This window comes from Lissotriton vulgaris, chromosome 4_1, assembly GCF_964263255.1.
Source record: "Lissotriton vulgaris chromosome 4_1, aLisVul1.2, whole genome shotgun sequence".
Taxonomy (NCBI): domain Eukaryota; kingdom Metazoa; phylum Chordata; class Amphibia; order Caudata; family Salamandridae; genus Lissotriton; species Lissotriton vulgaris.
Window position 1 is genome coordinate 321,398,924 of NC_141691.1, and position 23,985 is coordinate 321,422,908.

General features: G+C 46.9%; 1 protein-coding gene across 1 annotated transcript in view; it reads right to left on the minus strand.

Moving 5' to 3' along the window:
• The window catches only part of SLC9A6 (solute carrier family 9 member A6), a 231,675-nt gene extending 223,203 nt beyond the window's left edge, over positions 1 to 8,472 (minus strand). The window contains exon 1 of the mRNA XM_086918671.1: positions 8,109 to 8,472. Coding sequence (XP_086774797.1) covers positions 8,109 to 8,382 — 274 coding nt within the window. The 5' untranslated portion in view covers positions 8,383 to 8,472. The remainder of the gene's footprint in view (positions 1 to 8,108) is intronic.
• Positions 8,473 to 23,985: the final 15,513 nt, after the last annotated feature.

Genomic DNA, 23,985 nt, shown 5'->3' on the forward strand with positions numbered 1-23,985 from the left:
CATGCTGAGAATTCTTGACGAGTCATGTACCCCCCGTGACACTTACTGTCCTGGGCCCCCACCATGACCAACACACCCATGGTAAAGGAATCTCACAGCTTCCATAGAAACATGTCATTTTCATTTAATGCAACCTATGAGCAGTTTGGCCAAATAGTTGCAGTTGTCATCAATTAGGACGGTCAGCCAAGTGGCTGGAAAAACGGTTTCCATTTAACTTTGAGGAGTGTGCAGTGCAAGGGGAAACGGCGGCAGTGTCACTGGCGAACTCAAAATGGGGTGGGGGGTCCTGCAGAGTGGCACGAGGGGCACCTATACCTCTCTTATCATATAGATATAGCTTGGGCTGAATGGAGGTTCGCATAAGTATTGAGGGTTCCATTACGCCCCTGGGCAGAGGCACTATTTCACCAGCCAGAGACCAGGGACAATTTAAAGTGAGGCTGAGATACAAACGGTTTTACTGAGATGACATTGGAGCTGCCAACAAACATGAATTACATTCAGAAGAAAGATGTGTGCTAGTATTTGCAGACGCCCCAAGTCCTACTAATAGTGACTGCAGTCAAATATACACATAGATCAGGGACGCTGGGGTCGAATGTGGCGAGGAACACAGAGTACGGAAAAGTTAACCCAGAAAGTATATATCTAATAAAACGGTATTGGGTGGAGGACAACTCTTAGGCACTGTTATTGATTCTCTTGTGTATGAAAAGATAGCAAATGATATTTTAAGTCTTTAATCTGATAGAAACAAAAAAAAGTTGGTGTGGATCATAGGTGCTTCAGACCAGGAAGATCTTTCATTTCTTAACTGCATTTGACATCTGCATATATACACACAAGGCAACTTTACAACCATACTCAAAACACCTGTTGGGCTTGAACACGCCATTAAACTCAGGATGGCTGAGAAATCTTGTAGATAATCAAAATCCTCAGGTTAATCGAGTTCTAACTGTACCTGTGTGGCTATTTTGACTTTATTTACTAACTACAGACAGATTATTTTTTAAAGAATTTCTGCAACACCAAAACAGTAGTAAAATCAAAACACTGAACAATACAAATCCACAACCCAATCAAAACTGTGGAGAACATTTTAATAAAGGAAACGACAAGAATCTATTAAGGGGGAGCAGAAAAGATGAGTTATTAAAATTTACTAACAAGCAAAAATTCTGAGGGTTGCAAAATCCTTACTTTGGAAATATTGTCCTAAATCTAGAATTCAGCCACAGGGGCTCTCCCTATCCACTGTAGCTTTCCAAACCATAACAACATATATGTAACACTGCTGGATCGGTTCACTTTTAGCGACTGAAATGGAGCAAATTAGCAACTGAATCATCGTGATAGATAACAAAAGTGTAATCCACTTCTGAGTCCAGGTCATAACAGCAAACGCAGAGGTGGTAATGGTGTTTGCAAAAATATTTTTTAACCCCTTCCATGCTGATGACAGAACGGTTCCGTCATCAGCTACGGGTGAGCTGTGCTGATGACGGAACCGTTCCGTCATGAGCCCGTTAGAACCTTAGAACCCTCAGCACAGCGCGAAAATTCGCGCCGCGCTGAAGGGGTTAATATGGTTGACACTGTAGAAGAGTGCCTGAATGGCAAGTGGTGCAAGGAGTATCTACATTATGCCCAGCAAAAACTGAAATACTGTTATGACCTGAAGGTGACTTCTCATATAAGTGACCCTGGTTATAAACGTTATCACCTGTAACTGATTTTCCTTTAAGGTTTAACTATTTTTACACGTAGAGAACTACTTTCCTTTACAGCCCCAATAAATAGGAGAGTGATTCGTTTTCTATCTATAGTAGCACATTTTGTGTGTTTTGATGGTGAGAAATTAACTTCAAAACCGGTGTGAATACCTGCAATTGTTTGGAGGGTGATACACTCAGAAATGCTAAGAAGACCTTAAGCTAACCCTTAAGAATAAAGCAATTTGGTAATCCGGATGAAATTCCTGCATTGCACAATGCATTTGCAAAATATAAAATTCCAACAATGCTAACTGATCTATAGATCAACATATATGCAATACTATTTTCATGCATGATTCGATGCATGTTCTTGATACACTTTTTCAAAGCTCCAAGGTGAATCACTTTAAATGTATTATTAGGTCGATGTATCTACACTCTATGGGTGCTTCAGAAGGTGGTCTGAAGGATATTTCAATTAAGAAGAATAAGCAGAACTGAAACGTAAGCACACACAGCTGTGTTATATCCTTCCTTATCACTTACACCACGTGAAAACGGGCAAAACCATACAATGGAGCCGTCCAAAGCAAACAGGTTATCACCTCTGCATTCAGAGACCAATGACAAGCTCATTCATGTGCCAATTAAACCAAACAAGACATGACGGAGGGTGAAACAGAAATTTGGGGAGGGACTGAGTTCCACCCAGCCACTGTAAGTCAACTCCTAAGAAAATAGATCAGTCAGGGAGCTTAGTGGGTGTTTTCCCAGAGGAGTGGGGGCATAAGGCTGTTTAGCAGGTAAGACTTCCTCTTTTGCATTCCTCAGATTCCTTGAGAATCGTGGTCCCGCAATCCTCCTAAAAATGTTAACGTTGGAAAATGGAGTGGGTGTCTACTGTGGGACATTCTTTCGAGTGGGTGCCTTTCTTTTCGTGTTTCTGGGCTGTGATGGGCATGGCTTGCGACTTTTTGCTTGTAAGTAATTCCGCCACAGGTACAATGAGTTAGTAAAGTGTTTGGCCGAGGCAGCAGTTCGGAGATTCCATGTTAGTTGGACTTGCTCAATTAAGTGCTTTTCAGGCGGTCTGGCCACGTTGCCGGACAGGAAGGTCAGCTCTAATGATGAGGACAATTAAGACTGGAAAGGTTAGTTAGAAAGAGGGTAGAGATGGCTTTAGGATCTAGGTCATAGAGAGACCAGAAAGAGGACTTATGACTGGTAACAAAAATAGCTTAATTAACTTAACATACAAGGACCAGAAGAGTCATAGACTTGAGTGGGCAGGGTCTTAGCAGGGGTGTGAGACTTTAGAATATCTTTTAGTTATGCTTCAAGCTGGACCATGAGGCAGCCGTGTGTGCAATACTGCAAACGTAGACTATCACATTGCAAGACCTTTTAGACACTATTGGTAATGTATACTATGAATCCACACCATTGTAAGAAAGTGGATTATTATTTGGGGTGGGTGATTGTCTTTAGGAATAATAATTCTATCTTGTCAGATTAACCAGAGCTCAACCCCCTGTTTGCTACGGCAAAGAGCAGACAGGCTTAACTTACGACAATGTATAAAGTACGTATGAAGCACCAAAACAGTGCGAAGTCAAAGCACTGAACAATAAAAATCTCAACTGAATAAAAAAAAATTGTAGGGCAGGATACCACTGCAGAGGGAATCTCACTAAAACATATGGAAAACGCCTGGTGTGATATTCCCAAAACCTATTATTGTCTGTCACAAAGGAAGACTGTCTAAATACTCATGATCCAATGGTACTATACACTGGCTCACCTCACCACCAATTACCCCACCACCTACTTACTCCCTGGTGATGCAGCCTTGCAGCAGGGAACTTTTATCACATCTGGTAGTCCAGCATTCTATTGCCACCTACTGGAAAGGTGTCTTGGGGCACATTAAAACTACTGTAGGATACCTTCTGCCTGCATCCTACCTCACTGTGGTCCTGGGCATTCACACTTGGAAGCAATGACCCCATGCAGACTGGAAACTTAATGGCCACATGCTCAATTCTGCGTGCCAGCTTATAGCGTTGACAAGGAAAAAAACAGCTGCTTCATCCACTGCCTAATGGCACAACGGTCTTTAGCATATACTAGCAATGTAAAAACTATACCACACACTGGCCCGGACAGAAAATAAATTCCAATATGTTTGGCGTTCCTTGATCCACTATTAGGGTCGCTTTAAGTTCACCTGCTTCAATCTGCCGAAGCTCAGGGCACTGCAACTTTTTGACCGACTCTCTCCCAATGCCTTGCCTCACTAGCGTACCCTTGCTTACTCACGTGCCCTCTACGACATCCATGCATGCATTTATTTAAGACACTACCTACTCTACAATATGTTATGCAGATATCTTGGACCTACAATTGTTCTACATTGTCATCTGTTTTTTTCGTTCTTTCTTGTTAAGAGTTGGTTGAATATATTCATGATGAATGTATTGCTTCTTACTATGTGCTGCCTACGGATACCCTTATACATCCCAATGTCTTTTCTCCTGCTCTAATGCAATGTCCTCTGGTGGCTACATCGCATTTTGTAATGTGCTATAATTCTCAATAAGTAAAAGATTTTTTTTAAAGATTCTCAGCAACAACAACAAATTGTACATTTTAATAAACAAAATTACACCAAAATGACAAGAATCTAATAAGAGGAGCAAAAAAATAGGAGTTATTAAAATGTTAAGTGACAATAAAACCAAAAACAGTAAGCACTAATGATGGTCTATGTTTGCAAAAGACCAGGACGTGTGCACACTTTGAGGCCGACTCCAATGGATCACAAGTTTGGATACACCAAGTAGGACAACCTGGTCAAGGATTTCACCTTTCCATTTAATCTGCAAAATGGAGGTTAGAATTTCTCAGTGGGGCAAGGCAGAAAGCTATATCTAGGAAGGTCTTAGAAGTCAGATAGGCATTGATCAAAGTTCCACCGAAGCCATTGATTTTGGCAGAAAAGCACCCAGTAGGAAAAGTCAAATTTCTCTTGTTCAGGGCCACTGTTCCATCAGTTAGATATTTTCAGCGCCTTTGCCACAGTCAAGATTTCTACCAGAGACTTTTGAAATGGAGTTCACATTTCTTCTGCTGGGCACGTCGACAGCCTGTATCGGAAGAGGGGACCACAGAATAAAATCCCTTTTTACACATGGCCTGCTGAATTGAATTTGCTGCTGCAGGCAAGTTCAATGAGGAACAACCTGTGACTTCAACCAAGCTAAGCCGTGCCTTCACTGGATCGGCTCAGGTGGGTGGTCTCAGCCCCATAGCAGCTGGAAGGCAGAGTTTTTCTCAGTCACAAAACCTTGCACTGGTAAACCCCCTTTTACGTTAGCTCTTCACCTAAAGCTCTGAGGCGGATTCAAGGTGGGGGGGCAGCGGGTAGGACTGCAGGACTTAGTTCAGCAAAAGCCTTGTATAGAGTCCTGCAGTGACTGGGCAATTGGTTATCCCTGCTGTGTCCCTGTAACCACACAGGAGGTCAGCCAAATGAACCTTGGAGTCCACTTCCTTGTACTGGTTACAGGAGGGAGCAGATGGCAGTGCTTCAGAGTTCCTCTCAAGTCACAGCAAGCACTGTTCAATGATTTTCTGATGTTCCGCAGATTCAGAAAGTATTTTGAGGAGGGTTAATTATGGTGCGACGTTTATGGTTGGCACTAGTTAGCGAGAGGGTAGGGGACACTTTTTAATACTCCGTAACCAATTTGGTACATGTTTGCAGGGTTGCCTAACCCACTTTTTCAGCAATTTCTGTTTACCATACTACAGTGTAATTTACTCCTAAAATCCATGATGGGGAAACCCTTCCTCCCTTGTGCAGAGCCTTGTGCCCACACAGAGGAGTGGCAATGGAAATCAGCAGTTCCCTGCCCAGTGTCTACTCCGAATAACTTTGAGGGCATTTTCGCTCCCTCAGGGGTTTGGCTGGTGTGGGCCTGGGGAACAAACAATTGCCTTTCCGCATGTCTCATGTTACATTTACATGTGATAGGGCAGGTCTCACTTTGCTCCTTTTCAAGTTAATGAAGTTACTGGGTACATCCCAACTGTCCACCGTGCAAGGGGAGAAAAACACCTTCCCACACCCAAGATATTGTCCGTGGTCTAGGAAAAGTTTACAAACCTAATTAAAAGTCATGCACTGGCAGATCAGCAGTCAGTAGGCTAACGCTAATAAGCCTAATGGATATTCAGGCAAGTAAAAAATATTTTTCTTAAAGTTACTTTCCTAAATATTTATAAAAAAATATAACTTTACCATTAAATTCGATTGTTCATAAATATTAAACGTAGTCTTTCAATGACTTTTGTAGCCATTTCCTGTCAAACATTACAGATTAAAGACTACAATCTGTACTTTGACATTTCCTAAAAACCAGCTAAAGCTCTGCCAGTGAAAATAGCTTTTTGCCCTTAGTACCTGGAGGAACATGCCAAAATTAATTTTGAACATGTTCTACTTTTAAATATCAGGCACCCTACCTTTGGGCAATATGGTGTACAAAGGAGTAACTTCATACTTTAAGGCAGAGTTTCCAGCCTATCAAAAGGGATTATTTTTGACTGGTGTGACAGCAGGTTTTAAGGCTGCTGCAGTCAAGCTACATAGGGTTGGCCCGCAGCCATGCTTTACAGGCCAACCTAATGGATGGCACAATAGGGCCATTTTTGAAGGCAGTCATTAATTTTACTAAGTAGCAACTGGCATTTTCGATCAACTTCTTTGCTTCCATTAGCACAAGAAAGGATTTCAAGGAGGAGGCAGTTACATCTTATTTGGAGCACAACCACCATGTTTCAAGTGTCTATAGTAAGAATCGGAGAGCATGTTAAACAATTGCGATAGAACTAAAGTAAAACCACCCTACAGCATCCACACGGTCAAGTGAAATTTGGTGCAACAGAATCAACTCACAGGAAACCAGCAAAACTAGCACCAAATGTAGAAGAAGCAATAGCACACAGATAGGAGGATTGCAAAGACACTGACCAGAGATTGTTAACTGGCACAGAATATGTGTGGAAGGAATTTTTAGATGGCACTCTAGCAAACAGTAACTATTACATAGGAATAAAGTATCATTGCAGGGCTGAAAATAGCACAATAGCATAGATAGCATCAAGACAGATACATAGTATAGTACAGATAATGTTAGGCACGGAGAGGAATTTTCCTTTAAGCAACACTGACACAGACAGAAAGGAGGATAGATCAGAACATACATCATACTCCAGGATGCTTTGCGATGCTGGTACACAATCTGACCAAAGATCACACACTGCCTCAGAGACAAGTAGTACATCGCAATGACTGTCTAGCAAGTATACGCTCGAGCAGTCATTGGATCTGACCACAAACAGCAAAGTGGTATAAAGCGGTAGATGCAGACAATATACATATATATCATACACTGGTACGCACAAGGGGGATGATCCAAACTGGCTGTCAGACAGCAACACATTGGGAGATCCTAACAGTATACTGGTACACAATGGGGAGGGCCACTACAATAGATCATAGACTCAAACATTTTGGAGAAGGTCCTATTTATATGCAATAAGGTAACAATGGCCTGCACACATTTGTAGCTAATGACCACTGACCATGTACTTGCACATTTGTGGCTACAGACCACCTATCAATCATACACTAAAAAACATTTGAATACACTGCCGACAAATCAGTGGGAAGGCCTAACCATGCATCATACAGAGGAACTTGTGTGTAACATTGGCGATCTGACATACACAGGCACACACTTGTGAGAACTTACCACAGATCATAAACTAAAGCATATTTGAGGGTACTGGTCATAGATCATACAGTTGAGGGGAACCAAAACATGCCAAACAGAAGAACGTTTGTGAGGATCACTTCCTATTTAACATACAGGAGCAGATATGCGGGGGATACCAAACATTCAATCTATATTATCATCGATTAGGGACTATTGACCATAACTCATAAACATAGATGGCAATGAATATATATCACAAGCTGTACAGCCTAGGTTAAGGTCAATAACCCCACAACATTCGTAAAAACAGGGAAGCCAGCCATAGACCATACTGTGACACATATTAGGGCGCATACCATATACATGGAATATATCAAAGGGATTATTCTAACAATACATCATTCACTGGTTTCCACTTCCCTAATAAACATAGCTAATACTCTGCCCCAAGTGTGGCACTACTCATATAGTAGAACTTCCTGTAGCAGCTTTAAAGACCACATCACTGGAAAACATTTGGGGTGGGTAAATACTGCGTAGTCCTAGATTGGCACACATGGGCTGCCGATCATAATTAACATGTGCTGGCATTAGGATTGCTCACCATAGATCATGGCCAGACCGGTCTCGTGCAGGAACCTGAACCTGCGGTGCTTGAAGAGCCAGATGGTGAGGATGGTGAGGGTGAGCAGCAGGATGAAGATAAGCAGGTTGGTGCTGTCCTGTCGATGGGTGGCTTCCGCCTGCTTCTCGGTCACTATCTCCTCCATGGCGCTGTCCTGGGCGCTGCATTGCGGGCAGAAGGCGCCCAGCAACAACAGGGCAAGCCTGGGAGTCAGGCTGCGGCCGGTGCTGACAGCTCCGCCGCTCAGCTCCATGGCTGCGCTCTCTGCTTCCTGTTCCGCAGGATCCTGGGAACGGCGAACCGAGAAACGCGGCACTGGAGCTCAGAGCTGAGGACTGGTCTTGAGACAGAGCAGAGGAGGAGGCAGAGCGGAGACTAGACTTCACCGGCTCACAGCCAGCACACCGCCCCCTGCGGCCAGCGACGCCACTGCACCCAACACAGCGAGCACCTCGCAGCCCAAGCCTCCTGACCTCAACTTGAGTGTCGCTCGTTGCATACAGTTCTAGTCTTACTCAACTAGTGAGATAGGGCGTTACAACCCCCTAATAATAAATGTATTTTGTGATAAATAGTTGAGTACAGGTGCTTTCTGTCTGTTGGGTATTGTGAAGTGTCTGTCACACACACTCTCTGGACATTTTTTTTCTTCCTGATATTCCACATAATAATGTGTTTTCACACTTAATACACATACCAATCCTCATTACTCTCCCTTTCTCTGCCCCTTAAGCAACTCTTGTGCCCCGGTTTATTTAATGTATTGTAACATTATGGGGTATATTTACTAAGATTTTCTGCCATCTTTGAGTCACAAAAGTAACGCAAACTCTTTTTTTCCTAATTTACATTGCAGCGCATAGCTGTAAATACACTTTAAAGTAATGCAAAGCCAGTACATATTATATTTTTGCATATCGTCATCTCTAAACTCCATCAAAATCAAATAAAGCGAGCCTATCCTTTTCTTAAGGCGAATCCCCTCCACTAATTTATTAGGAGAAGGCTTAATTTGTTTTTTTAAACAAAAATCTTGCATTTGGAGGTATTTAAAAAATGATGATTGGGACAGTTTATATTTGTCAACAAGTTTTCCATATGTAACAAATATTGCGTTTATATCATATAAATCTCCAATTTTGCATACCCCTTTTTTTGACCAGCCCTTTGCCATGTTGTCCCAAAAAACAGAAGTACTTTGTCAGCACTGAAAGGGGTATAATATGTAATCCTACCCAGATTTATACGTTTCCTGACACTTCTCCATATTTTAAAAGCTGAATCTATTCCCTTAAAACGTGTATGCTTGTAATAATTACCCTCCAGCTCCTTAAATAAATATCCTTTTGCATATTCTCCTAATAACAGAAAGAATATCGAAGGTGAATCCGCTTCGTCCTCCATAGGCTCTCCTGTCAGCATAAACCTCATTGTTTGCATAAAACAGACATAATAATAAAATAAAAAATCCGGTAAACCTCGCCCACCCCTTTCTTCCGGTAGCGTCAACCATTTCATAGCACGTCGAGTTTTTCCTGGGGCCCAGAAAAATTTCAGGCACATGGACTGAAGTTGTTGTATGTATTTTGTTGGGAATTCCAATGGTATGCTCCGAAATAAATATAATATCTTGGCAAGAACATTCATCTTAATGATGTTCCCTCTTCCTATTACAGATAATTGCAGTCGCCCCCATCATGGCAAAATCAGTTAGGAGACCTTGAACTGGATATTCAAGACACGTTATGTATGGCTAAGGAGATATGTTTGGCTGCTAATTTAAAAGCTCAAACATATAAGACGGTTTTTAGGCTATATTATACTCCTAAGCGGATGGTAACCTGGGGTAACAAATATGATGGAAAATGTTTCCGCTGTACTGATCCGGATGCTGATATGTTGCATATTTTTTTTCAATGTAATAAGCTGTCGCACTTCTTGACTAGCATTGAGACATTTATTTCAACGGTGCTGCATAGTCCGCTTAAGATCTCTCCGGCACTTATGCTATTGGGAGTAGGACAAGATGTTCATAACGATTCTATATTAAGTGAGCACAAATATGTTTTATTTTTAGCTATGATCGTAGAGCGTTTATGTATTGCAATGGAATGGTTACAGCCGGAGGCTCCAACATTTGAATTTTGGAGGGCCAAGCTTTACAATATTTATGAATTGGAATGGAGCTTATATGCTTTGAAGGGAGCCAGAAAAAAACGAATAGGTTTGTTAATTTGGGGTGCTCTTACAGATTACTTGGAGGTATGACGTGCTTAGTAATATTTAGTTTTAACTTTAATTGTTAAATGTTTGATGATTACTGAATTTGCACTGTCCCTTAAAGATGTGTCTTGTGCTTTGTTTTATTTTGTTTTATTGATAATTGTATCAAGTGAATGAGTTTAACTGCCAGTGTCATAATTGTATCAATTACTTGAATGTTATCGGTACTGTCACTAATATAACCGTGGAAATAAAAGAGAAAAAAAAAAATGAAAGTAATGCAAAGCAGCGCCAAGAGCTCCATTACTTAGTGCCAACCGAGCATTCCGTGGGTGGTGCATGGGCGTTCCAATGAAACCCATGCAACCACTCTTGGTTTTTAACGCAAAACCTTATCTATTAAAAGATGCCTATTAAGGAGACATTTATTTATTTATGTTTCCTTTCTTTTCTGACTTTGCATGTGTGCTGCAATGTACTGCACACGTACAAAGTAGGGAAAGTTTTAAAATTAGTCTCAACATAGTAATTTGTACTGGAAGGATACCCTTCAAGAACAAAACCTATGCTAGACTCACGCAGTCACTTCTGCACTGAGGTTCAAAGGTGTGTGCATGGCACACAGCTACTTGATTGTGCACAGGCACTAGGGAGATGGAAGGAGAATGCCATATCTCTGTAAAAATGGCACTCGCCTGCTCTTTTCTTCTCACACGCAAAATACAACAGTTGATGGACAGAATGCAGAACAATGTCATACATTCACCCCAGTACAGAGATCTGGGCCTAAATCCATCGTTTTTTTTGCTCACCACACCACCCCAGTTCAGATATGGCCATATGCAAATCAGCCTTGACCCTGTGCCTCATGGGAACAGTCCAGACCGAGCTGCCAAGCAATGTCTTCCCTGGACAGGAATCAAGCATACTAGGACCGGTTTCTGGCTATTAGCCGTCTTCAGCCAGGATCCCTTGACTCCAGTGGCGTGGAGAGCACGGGACTCACGTCTGAGCATACCCGTCCCACTCGGGGTGACAAATGCAAAAACAACAGTTAATGGACAGAATGAAGAACAATGTCATTCATTCACCCCAGTACAGAGATCTGGGCCTAAATCCAAAGTTTTTTGCTCACCGCACCACCCCCTTTTGTACCGCTTTGTTCGCCATAAGTTGGCAGGGTATGATCAGACGTGAGTCCCTTGCTCACTTTGCCACTGGATTCAGGCAAACCTGGCTGAAGACGGCTGTAATGCCAGACACCAGTCTAGGAAGCTTGTTTCAAGTCCAGGGAAGGCATAGCTTGGCAGTTCAGGCTGGACTGTTCCCATGAGGCACAGGGTCAGTAAGATTTGCATATGGCCATGTCTGAATTTGGGTGGCAGAGCGGGCTGAAGAACGGTGATGAATTAAACCCAGATCTGTTGTCTGGGTGTGAGTGTTGATTGGTTCAGATGCTGCATCCACCACCACCCCCTTTTGTACCTCTTTGTTCGCCATAAGTTAGCAGGGTATGCTCAGACGTGAGTCCCTTGCTCACTTTGCCACTGGATTCAAGCAAGCCTGGCTGCAGTCGGCTGTAATGCCAGAAATCGGTCCTAGGAAGCTTGTTTCCGGTCCAGGGAAGGCATGGCTTGGCAGTTCAGGCTGGACTGTTCCCATGAGGCACAGGGTCAGTATGATTTGCATATGGCCATGTCTGAACTGGGGTGGCAGTGTGGGCTAAAGAGCGGTGATGGATTAAACCCAGATCTGTTGACAGCGTGTGAGTGTTTGATTGGTTCAGGTGCTCCGTCCATCAACACCCCCTTTTGTACTGCTTTGTTCGCCATAAGTTGACAGGGTATGCTCAGACGTGAGTCCCTTTTTCACTTTGCCACTGGATTCAAGCAAGCCTGGCTGAAGACGGCTGTAATGCCAGAAATCGGTCCTAGGAAGCTTGTTTCCGGTCCAGGGAAGGCATGGCTTGGCAGTTCGGGCTGGACTGTTCCCATGAGTCACAGGGTCAGACTGATTTTCATATGGCCATGTCTGAACTGGGGTGGCAGAGTGGGCTAAAGAACGGTGATGGATTAAACCCAGATCTGTTGACTGGGTGTGAGTGTTGATTGGTTCAGATGCTCCGTCCATCACCACCCCCTTTGTACTTGTTTGTTCCCCATAAGTTGGCAGGGTATGCTCAGACATGAGTCCCTTGCTCACTTTGCCACTGGATTCAAGGAGTCAACCAAGCCTGGCTGAAGACGGCTGTAATGCCAGAAATCGGTCCTAGGAAGCTTGTTTCCGGTCCAGGGAAGGCATGGCTTCGCAGTTCGGGCTGGACTGTTCCCATGAGTCACAAGGTCAGACTGATTTTCATATGGCCATGTCTGAACTGGGGTGGCAGAGTGGGCTAAAGATCGGTGATGGATTAAACCCAGATCTGTTGACTGGGTGTGAGTGTTTGATTGGTTCAGATGCTCCGTCCATCAACACCCGCTTTTGTACTGCTTTGTTCGCCATTAGTTGGCAGGGTATGCTCAGAGGTGAGACCCTTGCTCACTTTGCCACTGGATTCAAGCAAGCCTGGCTGAAGATGGCTGTAATACCAGAAACCGGTCCTAGGAAGCTTGTTTCCGGTCCAGGGAAGGGATGGCTTGGCAGTTTGGTCTGAACTGTTCCCATGAGGCACAGGGTCAGACTGATTTGCATATGGCCATGTCTGAACTTGGGTGGCAGAGTGGGCTGAAGAACGGTGATGGATTAAACCAAGATCTGTTGTCTGGGTGCGAGTGTTGATTGGTTCAGATGCTCCATCTACCACCACCCCCTTTTGTACAGCTTTGTTCGCCATAAGTTTGCAGGGTATGTCAGACGTGAGTCCCTTCCTCACTTTGCCACTGGATTCAAGCAAGCCTGGCTGCAGACGGCTGTAATGCCAGAAATCGGTCCTAGGAAGCTTGTTTCCGGTCCAGGGAAGGCATGGTTTGGCAGTTCAGGCTGGACTGTTCCCATGAGGCACAGGGTCAGTAAGATTTGCATATGACCATGTCTGAACTGGGGTGGCAGAGTGAGCTAAAGATCGGTGATGGATTAAACCCAGATCTGTTGACTGGGTGTGAGTGTTTGATTGGTTAAGATGCTCCGTCCATCAACACCCACTTTTGTACTGCTTTGTTCACCATTAGTTGGCAGGGTATGCTCAGAGGTGAGTCCCTTGCTCACTTTGCCACTGGATTCAAGCAAGCCTGGCTGAAGACGGCTGTAATGCCAGAAACGGGTCCTAGATAGCTTGTTTCCGGTCCAGGGAAGGCATGGCTTGGCAGTTTGAGCTGGACTGTTCCCATGAGGCACAGGGTCAGACTGATTTGCATATGGCCATGTCTGAACTTGGGTGGCAGAGTGGGCTGAAGAACGGTGATGGATTAAACCCAGATCTGTTGTCTGGGTGTGAGTATTGATTGGTTCAGATGCTCCATCTACCACCACCCCCTTTTGTACCGCTTTGTTCGTTATAAGTTTGAAGGGTATGCTCAGACGTGAGTCCCTTCCTCACTTTGCCATTGGATTCAAGCAAGCCTGGCTGCAGACGGCTGTAATGCCAGAAATCGGTCCTAGGAAGCTTGTTTCCGGTCCAGGGAAGGCATGGTTTGGCAGTTCAGGCTGGACTGTTTCCATGAGGCACAGGGTCAGTAAGATTTGCATATTGCCATGTCTGAACTGGGGTGGCAGAGTGGGCTAAAGAATGGTGATGGATTAAACCCAGATCTGTTGACTGGGTGTGAGTGTTTGATTGGTTCAGTTGCTCCGTCCATCAACACCCCCTTTTGTACTGCTTTGTTCGCCTTAAGTTGACAGGGTATGCTCAGACTTGAGTCCCTTTTTCACTTTGACACTGGATTCAAGCAAGCCTGGCTGAAGACGGCTGTAATGCCAGAAACCGGTCCTAAGAAGCTTTTTTCCGGTCCAGGGAAGGCATGGCTTGGCAGTTCGGGCTGGACTGTTCCCATGAGTCACAGGGTCAGACTGATTTGCATATGGCCATGTCTGAACTGGGGTAGCGGAGTGGGCTAAAGAATGGTGATGGATTAAACACAGATCTGTTGACTGGGTGTGAGTGTTTGACTGGTTCAGATGCTCCGTCCATCACAACCCCCTTTTGTAACGCTTTGTTCGCCATAAGTTGGCAGGGTATGCTCAGACGCGAGTCCCTTGCTCACTTTGCCACTGGATTCAAGCAAGCCTGGCTGAAGACGGCTGTAATGCCAGAAATCGGTCCTAGGAAGCTTGTTTCCGGTCCAGGGAAGGCATGGCTTGGCAGTTCGGGCTGGACTGTTCCCATGAGTCACAGGGTCAGACTGATTTTCATATGGCTATGTCTGAACTGGGGTGGCAGAGTGGGCTAAAGAACGGTGATGGATTAAACCCAGATCTGTTGACTGGGTGTGAGTGTTGATTGGTTCAGATGCTCCATCCATCACCACCCCCTTTGTACCTCTTTGTTCCCCATAAGTTGGCAAGGTATGCTCAGACATGAGACCCTTGCTCACTTTGCCACTGGATTCAAGGAGTCAAGCAAGCCTGGCTGAAGACGGCTGTAATGTCGGAAATCAGTCCTAGGAAGCTTGTTTCCGGTCCAGGGAAGGCATGGCTTGGCAGTTCGGGCTGGACTGTTCCCATGAGGCACAGGGTCAGACTGATTTGCATATGGCCATGTCTGAACTGGGGTGGCAGAGTAGGCTAAAGATCGGTGATGGATTAAACCCAGATCTGTTGACTGGGTGTGAGTGTTTGATTGGTTCAGATGCTCCGTCCATCAACACCCGCTTTTGTACTGCTTTGTTCGCCATTAGTTGGCAGGGTATGCTCAGAGGTGAGTCCCTTGCTCACTTTGCCACTGGAATCAAGCAAGCCTGGCTGAAGACGGCTGTAATGCCAGAAACCGGTCCTAGGAAGCTTGTTTCCGGTCCAGGGAAGGCATGGCTTGGCAGTTTGGGCTGAACTGTTCCCATGAGGCACAGGGTCAGACTGATTTGCATATGGCCATGTCTGAACTTGGGTGGCAGAGTGGTCTGAAGAACGGTGATGGATTAAACCCAGATCTGTTGTCTGGGTGTGAGTGTTGATTGGTTCAGATGCTCCATCTACCACCACCCCCTTTTGTACAGCTTTGTTCGCCATAAGTTTGCAGGGTATGTCAGACGTGAGTCCCTTCCTCACTTTGCCACTGGATTCAAGCAAGCCTGGCTGCAGACGGCTGTAATGCCAGAAATCGGTCCTAGGAAGCTTGTTTCCGGTCCAGGGAAGGCATGGTTTGGCAGTTCAGGCTGGACTGTTCCCATGAGGCACAGGGTCAGTAAGATTTGCATATGACCATGTCTGAACTGGGGTGGCAGAGTGAGCTAAAGATCGGTGATGGATTAAACCCAGATCTGTTGACTGGCTGTGAGTGTTTGATTGGTTAAGATGCTCCGTCCATCAACACCCACTTTTGTACTGCTTTGTTCGCCATTAGTTGGCAGGGTATGCTCAGAGGTGAGTCCCTTGCTCACTTTGCCACTGGATTCAAGCAAGCCTGGCTGAAGACGGCTGTAATGCCAGAAACCGGTCCTAGATAGCTTGTTTCCGGTCCAGGGAAGGCATGGCTTGGCAGTTTGAGCTGGACTGTTCCCATGAGGCACAGGGTCAGACTGATTTGCATATGGCCATGTCTGAACTTGGGTGGCAGAGTGGGCTGAAGAACGGTGATGGATTAAACCCAGATCTGTTGTCTGGGTGTGAGTATTGATTGGTTCAGATGCTCCATCTACCACCACCCCCTTTTGTACCGCTTTGTTCGTTATAAGTTTGCAGGGTATGCTCAGACGTGAGTCCCTTCCTCACTTTGCCACTGGATTCAAGCAAGCCTGGCTGCAGACGGCTGTAATGCCAGAAATCGGTCCTAGGAAGCTTGTTTCCGGTCCAGGGAAGGCATGGTTTGGCAGTTCAGGCTGGACTGTTCCCATGAGGCACAGGGTCAGTAAGATTTGCATATTGCCATGTCTGAACTGGGGTGGCAGAGTGGGCTAAAGAACGGTGATGGATTAAACCCAGATCTGTTGACTGGGTGTGAGTGTTTGATTGGTTCAGTTGCTCCGTCCATCAACACCCCCTTTTGTACTGCTTTGTTCGCCTTAAGTTGACAGGGTATGCTCAGACTTGAGTCCCTTTTTCACTTTGACACTGGATTCAAGCAAGCCTGGCTGAAGACGGCTGTAATGCCAGAAACCGGTCCTAAGAAGCTTGTTTCCGGTCCAGGGAAGGCATGGCTTGGCAGTTCGGGCTGGACTGTTCCCATGAGTCACAGGGTCAGACTGATTTGCATATGGCCATGTCTGAACTGGGGTGGCGGAGTGGGCTAAAGAATGGTGATGGATTAAACCCAGATCTGTTGACTGGGTGTGAGTGTTTGACTGGTTCAGATGCTCCGTCCATCACAACCCCCTTTTGTAACGCTTTGTTCACCATAAGTTGGCAGGGTATGCTCAGACGCGAGTCCCTTGCTCACTTTGCCACTGGATTCAAGCAAGCCTGGCTGAAGACGGCTGTAATGCCAGAAATCGGTCCTAGGAAGCTTGTTTCCGGTCCAGGGAAGGCATGGCTTGGCAGTTCGGGCTGGACTGTTCCCATGAGTCACAGGGTCAGACTGATTTTCATATGGCTATGTCTGAACTGGGGTGGCAGAGTGGGCTAAAGAACGGTGATGGATTAAACCCAGATCTGTTGACTGGGTGTGAGTGTTGATTGGTTCAGATGCTCCATCCATCACCACCCCCTTTGTACCTCTTTGTTCCCCATAAGTTGGCAAGGTATGCTCAGACATGAGACCCTTGCTCACTTTGCCACTGGATTCAAGGAGTCAAGCAAGCCTGGCTGAAGACGGCTGTAATGTCGGAAATCAGTCCTAGGAAGCTTGTTTCCGGTCCAGGGAAGGCATGGCTTGGCAGTTCTGGCTGGACTGTTCCCATGAGGCACAGGGTCAGACTGATTTGCATATGGCCATGTCTGAACTGGGGTGGCAGAGTGGGCTAAAGATCGGTGATGGATTAAACCCAGATCTGTTGACTGGGTGTGAGTGTTTGATTGGTTCAGATGCTCCGTCCATCAACACCCGCTTTTGTACTGCTTTTTTCCCCATTAGTAGGCAGGGTATGCTCAGAGGTGAGTCCCTTGCTCACTTTGCCACTGGAATCAAGCAAGCCTGGCTGAAGACGGCTGTAATGCCAGAAACCGGTCCCAGGAAGCTTGTTTCCAGTCCAGGGAAGGCATGGCTTGGCAGTTTGGGCTGAACTGTTCCCATGAGGCACAGGGTCAGACTGATTTGCATATGGCCATGTCTGAACTTGGGTGGCAGAGTGGTCTGAAGAACGGTGATGGATTAAACCCAGATCTGTTGTCTGGGTGTGAGTGTTGATTGGTTCAGATGCTCTATCTACCACCACCCCCTTTTGTACCACTTTGTTCGCCATAAGTTAGCAGGGTATGCTCAGACGTGAGTCCCTTCCTCACTTTGCCACTGGATTCAAGCAAGCCTGGCTGTAGACGGCTGTAATGCCAGAAATCGGTCCTAGGAAGCTTGTTTCCGGTCCAGGGAAGGCATGGTTTGGCAGTTCAGGCTGGACTGGTCCCATGAGGCACAGGGTCAATAAGAATTGCATATGGCCATGTCTGAACTGGGGTGGCAGAGTGGGCTAAAGATCGGTGATGGATTAAACCCAGTTCTGTTGACTTGGTGTGAGTGTTGATTGGTTCAGATGCTCCGTCCATCACCACCCCCTTTGTACCTCTTTGTTCGCCATAGGTTGGCAGGGTATGCTCAGACATGAGTCCCTTCCTCACTTTGCCACTGGATTCAAGCAAGCCTGGCTGCAGCCGGCTGTAATGCCAGAAATCCGTCCTAGGAAGCTTGTTTCCGGTCCAGGGAATGCATGGCTTGGCAGTTCGGGCTGGACTGTTCCCATGAGGCACAGGGTCAGACTGATTTGCATATGGCCATGTCTGAACTGGGGTGGCAGAGTGGGCTAAAGAACGGTGATGGATTAAACCCAGATCTGTTGACTGCGTGTGAGTGTTTGATTGGTTCAGGTGCTCCGTCCATCAACACCCCCTTTTGTACTGCTTTGTTCGCCATAAGTTGACAGGGTATGCTCAGACGTGAGTACTTTTTTCAGTTTGCCACTGAATTCATAGAAAGCGTGTCTGCAGATGGCTGTAATGCCAGAAATCGGTCCTAGGAAGCTTGTTTCCGGTCCAGGGAAGGCGTGGTTTGGCAGTTCAGGCTGGACTGTTCCCATGAGGCACAGGGTCAGTCAGATTTGCATATGGCCATGTCTGAACTGGGGTGGCAGAGTGGGCTAAAGATCGGTGATGGATTAAACCCAGATCTGTTGACTGGGTGTGAGTGTTGATTGGTTCAGATGCTCCGTCCATCACCTCCCCCTTTGTACCTCTTTGTTCCCCATAGGTTGGCAGGGTATGCTCAGACATGAATCCCTTGCTCACTTTGCCACTGGATTCAAGGAGTCAAGCAAGCTTGGCTGAAGACAGCTGTAATGCCAGAAATCGGTCCTAGGAAGCTTGTTTCCGGTCCAGGGAAGGCATGACTTGGCAGTTCGGGCTGGACTGTTCCCATGAGTCACAGGGTCAGACTGATTTGCATATGGACATGTCTGAACTGGGGTGGCTGAGTGGGCTAAAGATCGGTGACGGATTAAACCCAGATCTGTTGACTGGGTGTGAGTGTTTGATTGGTTCAGATGCTCCGTCCATCAACACCCGCTTTTGTACTGCTTTGTTCGCCATTAGTTGGCAGTGTATGCTCAGAGGTGAGTCCCTTGCTCACTTTGCCACTGGATTCAAGCAAGCCTGGCTGAAGACAACTGTAATGCCAGAAACCGGTCCTAGGAAGCTTGTTTTCGGTCCAGGGAAGGCATGGCTTGGCTGTTCGGGTTGGACTGTTCCTATGAGGCACAGGGTCAGACTGATTTGCATATGGCCATGTCTGAACTTGAGGGGCAAAGCGGGCTGAAGAACGGTGATGGATTAAACCCAGATCTGTTGTCTGGGTGTGAGTGTTGATTGGTTCAGATGCTCCATCCACCACCACCCCCTTTTGTACCGCTTTGTTCGCCATAAATTGGCAGGGTATGCTCAGACGTGAGTCCCTTGCTCACTTTGCCACTGGATTCAAGCAAACCTGGCTGCAGCCGGCTGTAATGCCAGAAATCGGTCCTAGGAAGCTTGTTTCCGGTCCAGGGAAGGCATGGCTTGGCAGTTCGGGCTGGACTGTTTCCATGAGGCACAGGGTCAGACTGATTTGCATATGGCCATGTCTGAACTGGGGTGGCAGAGTGGGCTAAAGAACGGTGATGGATTAAACCCAGATCTGTTGACTGCGTGTGAGTGTTTGATTGGTTCAGGTGCTCCGTCCATCAACACCCCCTTTTGTACTGCTTTGTTCGCCATAAGTTGACAGGGTATGCTCAGACGTGAGTACCTTTTTCACTTTGCCACTGGATTCAAGCAAGCCTGGCTGAAGACGGCTGTAATTCCAGAAATGGGTCCTAGGAAGCTTGTTTCCGGTCCAGGGAAGGCATGGTTTGGCAGTTCAGGCTGGACTGTTCCCATGAGGCACAGGGTCAGTAAGATTTGCATATGGCCATGTCTGAACTGGGGTGGCAGAGTGGGCTAAAGATCGGTAATGGATTAAACCCAGATCTGTTGACTGGGTGTGAGTGTTGATTGGTTCAGATGCTCCATCCACCACCACCCCCTTTTGTACCGCTTTGTTCGCCATAAATTGGCAGGGTATGCTCAGACGTGAGTCCCTTGCTCACTTTGCCACTGGATTCAAGCAAGCCTGGCTGCAGCCGGCTGTAATGCCAGAAATCGGTCCTAGGAAGCTTGTTTCCGGTCCAGGGAAGGCATGGCTTGGCAGTTCGGGCTGGACTGTTCCCATGAGGCACAGGGTCAGACTGATTTGCATATGGCCATGTCTGAACTGGGGTGGCAGAGTGGGCTAAAGAACGGTGATGGATTAAACCCAGATCTGTTGACTGCGTGTGAGTGTTTGATTGGTTCAGGTGCTCTGTCCATCAACACCCACATTTGTACTGCTTTGTTCGCCATAAGTTGACAGGGTATGCTCAGACGTGAGTACCTTTCTCACTTTGCCACTGGATTCAAGCAAGCCTGGCTGAAAACAGCTATAATGCCAGAAACCGGTCCTAAGAAGCTTGTTTCCGGTCCAGGGAAGGCATGGCTTGGCAGTTCGGGCTGGACTGTTCCCATGAGGCACAGGGTCAGTAAGATTTGCATATGGCCATGTCTGAACTGGGGTGGCAGAGTTGGCTAAAGAACGGTGATGGATTAAACCCAGATCTGTTGACTCGGTGTGAGTGTTGATTGGTTCAGATGCTCCGTCATCACCACCCCCTTTTATACCTCTTTGTTCCCCATAAGTTGGCAGGGTATGCTCAGACATGAGTCCCTTGCTCACTTTGCCACTGGATTCAAGCAAGCCTGGCTGAAGACGGCTGTAATGCCAGAAATCGGTCCTGGGAAGCTTGTTTCCGGTCCAGGGAAGGCATGGTTTGGCAGTTCGGGCTGGACTGTTCCCATGAGTCACAGGGTCAGACTGATTTTCATTTGGCCATGTCTGAACTGGGGTGGCAGAGTGGGCTAAAGATCGGTGATGGATTAAAACCAGATCTGTTGACTGGGTGTGAGTGTTTGATGGGTTCAGGTGCTCCGTCCATCAACACCCGCTTTTGTACTGCTTTGTTAGCCATTAGTTGGCAGGGTATGCTCAGAGGTGAGTCCCTTGCTCACTTTGCCACTGGATTCAAGCAAGCCCGGCTGAAGACGGCTGTAATGCCAGAAACCGGTCCTAGGAAGCTTGTTTTCGGTCCAGGGAAGGCATGGCTTGGCTGTTCGGGTTGGACTGTTCCTATGAGGCACAGGGTCAGGCTGATTTGCATATGGCCATGTCTGAACTGGGGTGGCAGAGTGGACTAAAGAACGGTGATGGTTGAAACCCAGATCTGTTGACTGGGTGTGAATGTTTGATTGGTTCAGATGCTCCGTCCATCACCACCCCCCTTTGTACCGCTTTGTTCGCCATAAGTTGGCAGGGTATGCTCAGACGTGAGTCCCTTGCTCACTTTGCCACTGGATTCAAGCAAACCTGGCTGAAGGCGGCTGTAATGCCAGAAACCGATCCTAGGAAGCTTGTTTCCGGTCCAGGGAAGGCATGGCTTGGCAGTTCGGGCTGGACTGTTCCCATGATTCACAGGGTCAGACTGATTTTCATATGGCCATGTCTGAACTGGAGTGGCTGAGTGGGCTAAAGATCGGTGACGGATTAAACCCAGATCTGTTGACTGGGTGTGAGTGTTTGATTGGTTCAGATGCTCCGTCCATCAACACCCGCTTTTGTACTGCTTTGTTCGCCATTAGTTGGCAGTGTATGCTCAGAGGTGAGTCCCTTGCTCACTTTGCCACTGGATTCAAGCAAGCCTGGCTGAAGACAGCTGTAATGCCAGAAACCGGTCCTAGGAAGCTTGTTTTCGGTCCAGGGAAGGCATGGCTTGGCTGTTCGGGTTGGACTGTTCCTATGAGGCACAGGGTCAGACTGATTTGCATATGGCCATGTCTGAACTTGAGGGGCAAAGCGGGCTGAAGAACGGTGATGGATTAAACCCAGATCTGTTGTCTGGGTGTGAGTGTTGATTGGCTCAGATGCTCCATCCACCACCACACCCTTTTGTACCGCTTTGTTCGCCATAAATTGGCAGGGTATGCTCAGACGTGAGTCCCTTGCTCACTTTGCCACTGGATTCAAGCAAACCTGGCTGCAGCCGGCTGTAATGCCAGAAATCGGTCCTAGGAAGCTTGTTTCCGGTCCAGGGAAGGCATGGCTTGGCAGTTCGGGCTGGACTGTTTCCATGAGGCACAGGGTCAGACTGATTTGCATATGGCCATGTCTGAACTGGGGTGGCAGAGTGGGCTAAAGAACGGTGATGGATTAAACCCAGATCTGTTGACTGCGTGTGAGTGTTTGATTGGTTCAGGTGCTCCGTCCATCAACACCCCCTTTTGTACTGCTTTGTTCGCCATAAGTTGACAGGGTATGCTCAGACGTGAGTACCTTTTTCACTTTGCCACTGGATTCAAGCAAGCCTGGCTGAAGACGGCTGTAATGCCAGAAATGGGTCCTAGGAAGCTTGTTTCCGGTCCAGGAAAGGCATGGTTTGGCAGTTCAGGCTGGACTGTTCCCATGAGGCACAGGGTCAGTAAGATTTGCATATGGCCATGTCTGAACTGGGGTGGCAGAGTGGGCTAAAGATCGGTGATGGATTAAACCCAGATCTGTTGACTGGGTGTGAGTGTTGATTGGTTGAGATGCTCCGTCCATCACCTCCCCCTTTGTACCTCTTTGTTCCCCATAGGTTGGTAGGGTATGCTCAGACATGAGTCCCTTGCTCACTTTGCCACTGGATTCAAGGAGTCAAGCAAGCTTGGCTGAAGACAGCTGTAATGCCAGAAATCGGTCCCAGGAAGCTTGTTTCCGGTCCAGGGAAGGCATGACTTGGCAGTTCGGGCTGGACTGTTCCCATGAGTCACAGGGTCAGACTGATTTTCATATGGCTATGTCTGAACTGGGGTGGCAGAGTGGGCTAAAGAACGGTGATGGATTAAACCCAGATCTGTTGACTGGGTGTGAGTGTTGATTGGTTCAGATGCTCCATCCATCACCACCCCCTTTGTACCTCTTTGTTCCCCATAAGTTGGCAAGGTATGCTCAGACATGAGACCCTTGCTCACTTTGCCACTGGATTCAAGGAGTCAAGCAAGCCTGGCTGAAGACGGCTGTAATGTCGGAAATCAGTCCTAGGAAGCTTGTTTCCGGTCCAGGGAAGGCATGGCTTGGCAGTTCTGGCTGGACTGTTCCCATGAGGCACAGGGTCAGACTGATTTGCATATGGCCATGTCTGAACTGGGGTGGCAGAGTGGGCTAAAGATCGGTGATGGATTAAACCCAGATCTGTTGACTGGGTGTGAGTGTTTGATTGGTTCAGATGCTCCGTCCATCAACACCCGCTTTTGTACTGCTTTTTTCCCCATTAGTAGGCAGGGTATGCTCAGAGGTGAGTCCCTTGCTCACTTTGCCACTGGAATCAAGCAAGCCTGGCTGAAGACGGCTGTAATGCCAGAAACCGGTCCCAGGAAGCTTGTTTCCAGTCCAGGGAAGGCATGGCTTGGCAGTTTGGGCTGAACTGTTCCCATGAGGCACAGGGTCAGACTGATTTGCATATGGCCATGTCTGAACTTGGGTGGCAGAGTGGTCTGAAGAACGGTGATGGATTAAACCCAGATCAGTTGTCTGGGTGTGAGTGTTGATTGGTTCAGATGCTCTATCTACCACCACCCCCTTTTGTACCACTTTGTTCGCCATAAGTTAGCAGGGTATGCTCAGACGTGAGTCCCTTCCTCACTTTGCCACTGGATTCAAGCAAGCCTGGCTGTAGACGGCTGTAATGCCAGAAATCGGTCCTAGGAAGCTTGTTTCCGGTCCAGGGAAGGCATGGTTTGGCAGTTCAGGCTGGACTGGTCC